General features: G+C 45.8%; 2 protein-coding genes across 2 annotated transcripts; one reads left to right on the forward strand and one right to left on the reverse strand.

Annotated features, from left to right (window-relative positions):
* Window positions 1–230: 230 nt before the first annotated feature.
* TRIAP1 (TP53 regulated inhibitor of apoptosis 1) lies at window positions 231–314 on the forward strand (the record flags this gene model as incomplete). The annotated part of the gene is made up of 1 exon (XM_010084350.1): window positions 231–314. A coding segment is annotated over one exon (84 nt), but the record flags the coding sequence as incomplete, so codon positions are not given.
* Window positions 315–2,571: 2,257 nt separating this feature from the next.
* On the reverse strand, window positions 2,572–3,327 carry LOC104458515 (cytochrome c oxidase subunit 6A1, mitochondrial; the record flags this gene model as incomplete). Its single annotated transcript, XM_010084351.1, has 2 exons — window positions 2,572–2,658; window positions 3,188–3,327. Coding segments are annotated over 2 exons (227 nt in total), but the record flags the coding sequence as incomplete, so codon positions are not given.
* Window positions 3,328–3,370: the final 43 nt, after the last annotated feature.

Genomic DNA, 3,370 nt, shown 5'->3' on the forward strand with positions numbered 1-3,370 from the left:
ACAGGTGTCTCACGTAACTCTTGAGCCCGCTGTTTTGGGGGCCGGGTGCGTTTGGGTAACTCAGTGTGAGCTCTCAGTACATGCTCGAGCATCGCTGATATTGAAGCTTTATCCAAACAAGCCTTAAGACTACTTTTTCTAGGTCATGTTTTGTACCAGAGATTACATCACTTAGCACTATAAAGACATGTCAAGTTTAATTTTTTTGGTTATGTTTTTCTTCTTTTCAGAAAGCAATCAAGGAAAAGGAGATACCCATTGAAGGCCTGGAGTTCATGGGGCCAAGCAAAGGCAAAACTGAAAACTCCTCTTGACCTCCACCGTAGGGATGAAGTCACTCCTGGGAGCCTTTGGACTGAGCAGCGTCACCAGGCATCAGGCCAGATACCACCTGGATGAGACCTTTGTTAAGCTGCTTTCTGGGAAGCGAGGAATCTTCTGTGCTTGTAAAAACAAACAGCTACCAAAAAAAAAAAAAAAAGGCCACTAACTTCCTGTTGAATGTACTTTATAACAGGAGAATGCTTCTTAGAGTGGGCTGAGATAGTAGTTGATTTGTGACCAATTTCTCTTGCTTATTTATATAACACTTGAAAGTATTTAAAAATAGTATGAAGGAGGCTGATTTACTTTGTCTCACCTGTATGCTGATGAATTTTGATGGAAGAAATTTGTTTTATATGATTCTGAATGCTTTGGGGCTAAAGCACTGTTTTGTATCAGCAACAGAGACTGTATAAAAACACTCTATTGGACCTGCAATAACTTAGCTAAAATAAATATAACCAGGTTATATTTTGTTCAAGTAGATAACTGTCCAGTAAAATCTGATTGTGACCTCTAGAAGGGACAGACGTGGCCTGCAAAAGAAGCTGAAGTGGACACTTTTACTACAGAGGCTACTTCTTCGGCCTTTTCTGAGGTACTGAAACAACCCTGAACTTGAATTCCCTCTCCTTTAGCGTTATGTATTCCTGCAGTAAAACTGCAGCGCAGCCCTGGCCATCCTTTTCCACACCAGCACGAGGCTGGTCATGATTCCTGTTGTCATCACTGGCTTTGGCCTGGGGTAGTTAAAGCGTGTGCTGAATGAGGGAAACACTGGGCTGAAGCTCGACAGCTGATCATGTTAAAGGCCCAGCTGCTGCGTGAGGATCTCGCCTGCTCACCAGGCTGCTCATGAACTGTGTGTACTTGACACCTAGTAGAGTGAATTAATGTTATTTGTGCTGGCTTGTAACCTGCAGAAACACTTGCAGCAACTAGGAAAAGGGTGTTTGGAAGAGAAGGAAGGGATCAGGGTCCATCCCGTCCAGCGGGCCTGTGAGAGTGGCGCAGGTCAGGAAGTGCAGCAGGCAGGGGCTGTCCTTCCCAGTGTAGGAACACATGTAGTGCCAGTTTGTCAGCTTGGAAACAGCTGTGCCCATTAGTGCCTTGTTCTGTGCTTTTAACACAGAAAAGCTTGTCTTGGCAGTCATTTTACTACTAAATGGGTGAAATACATTGCATTGAAATGTGGGGAGGGGTGTCCTAGCATGCCCCCTTTGAGATCCTCACTTGCCACCCATCACTTCTGTCAGCAGCAAGGTGAGCTGCTGCATTCTTCCTTTTGGGAGAAACAGTGACAGGGAAGACATAGCTCTCTTTCACAGCATGCAACAAAACCCAGGAGTTGCAAAGGAATGGGAAAATGGTTGACTTGCAGAGACGAAAAGCTTCAAAATTAATATTGCACTAGAATAGGCTCAGGGTTTGTAGTTTGCTGTTAGCTATGAAAAATAATTAAGCTCTTTGAGGTTAAAAAGCTTCCACGTGACACAGGATACATCATACAGACATATGCAGTGGATAAAAATTGTCTTTTCATTTTTAATACCTATATGAGAGACTCTTTACAATCAGAGTGCACTTTTATGAAAAACGAGAGTTGTGAGCAGCCTGTGTGCTGATACACTAGAATATTTGAGAGCTGAAGGTTAATGCTGCGAAGGCACACAGCTTAATTAAACATCTTTGCTGCCACTCCCTCTCCAAGAGGGGGCTAAGAGAAAATTGCCTTAATGAGTGTTAATAAATGTTGCAATAGCCGATTACAGTGAACGTGCTTCAGTATATACTGAGTTTTAATCTGTGGTATTAGCCTAATACTTGTTAATATGGTGGTGAGCTGAGTGATCAGCTAAACCAGACATGAAGAATATGAGATTGAGTAATGTCCTATGCTGGATGTGTTCCTGTTGTTAGCGTTACCAGGCACAGGAGCAGATTCAGGCACTCAAACCCCTTTGCTCCTGCACTGTATCCTGTGGGAAGCCTCATTGTTTTAAGAAAACACTGAAATAAAGAACTTCTGAGGATTCAAATTAACAAAAAAATCAGATCCGAAACTCAAGTTCAGAGTTGTTTATTTAAAGGACCCCTACACAAGTACAGACTGAGGCCACATGGCCATTCAGCTTCGCTGTACAAGGAATGTTGAGTTTCTTCAATGATGGTTCCCTTAACAGTGGTTCCCACACAACATTCTGGTCCAAGATGGGAAGAGCCAAAGTTCTGGCTGTGGTCAGGATCTTAGTTTTCATCTTCATAACCGGTTGGGAGAGCATTAACATGGGGGTTGTGGAATAGAGTTTTGTTCCCGTCACCCCAGGGGAAAGGCTGTTGGAAGAAGAAAGAAAATAAGCCAGTGGCAGCACAAGGAATCAACAGCGACGGGGACTCGAAGGTTACGCAGCCTGACAGGCTGATGAATGAAGCAAGCTGGCACCTGCCCCAGGCTGCAAGGGCTGGAAAGCAGCCGCCTGTAGCTGGGGGCCACTGTCTCTAGTCAACATCCTTGCTCTTACTTAAACATCAACTGTGCTACACTACAGGGACCCCAGTTTGGGGAATCTGGGATCTCCTTTGTTAGCTTTTAGAGGTATGTGTGAGTTTAAGCAGCTCTAGGACCAAAAGGCTTTTCAGCAAGACATTAATTAGCAGGGTTAGCGAGAGGTGGGAAGGCTTGGGAATACCACAGGTACTTATCCGAGCTGCAGGAACCCTTTTGCTGCCTCAAAACCAAAAGCATGAGTGAAAATCAGAACTGTGAACGCAGCACCTCACAGAACGGACAGGAAAGGAAGGGATGCCGCAGCAACCTCAGACGGAACTGCAATCACGGAACAAAGAGAGCAGGCGAACGTACCTTGGTCCTGATCCGGAGGTGAGCGTAGGGGACGAACTCGGGTCTCTCGTGCTCCCGGTGTCCCTTCAGGTAGCAGTTCAGCATGCACACGGCCACCCCGGGCAGAGCCACCGTGAAGCTCAGCAGCCTCCAGAGCCGGGCTGGCGGGAGCGCTCCGTTAGCGGGCAGCGCCGCCTTCCCAGC

The sequence above is a fragment of the Pterocles gutturalis genome, unplaced genomic scaffold (assembly GCF_000699245.1).
Source record: "Pterocles gutturalis isolate BGI_N339 unplaced genomic scaffold, ASM69924v1 scaffold44525, whole genome shotgun sequence".
Lineage (NCBI taxonomy): Eukaryota > Metazoa > Chordata > Aves > Pterocliformes > Pteroclidae > Pterocles > Pterocles gutturalis.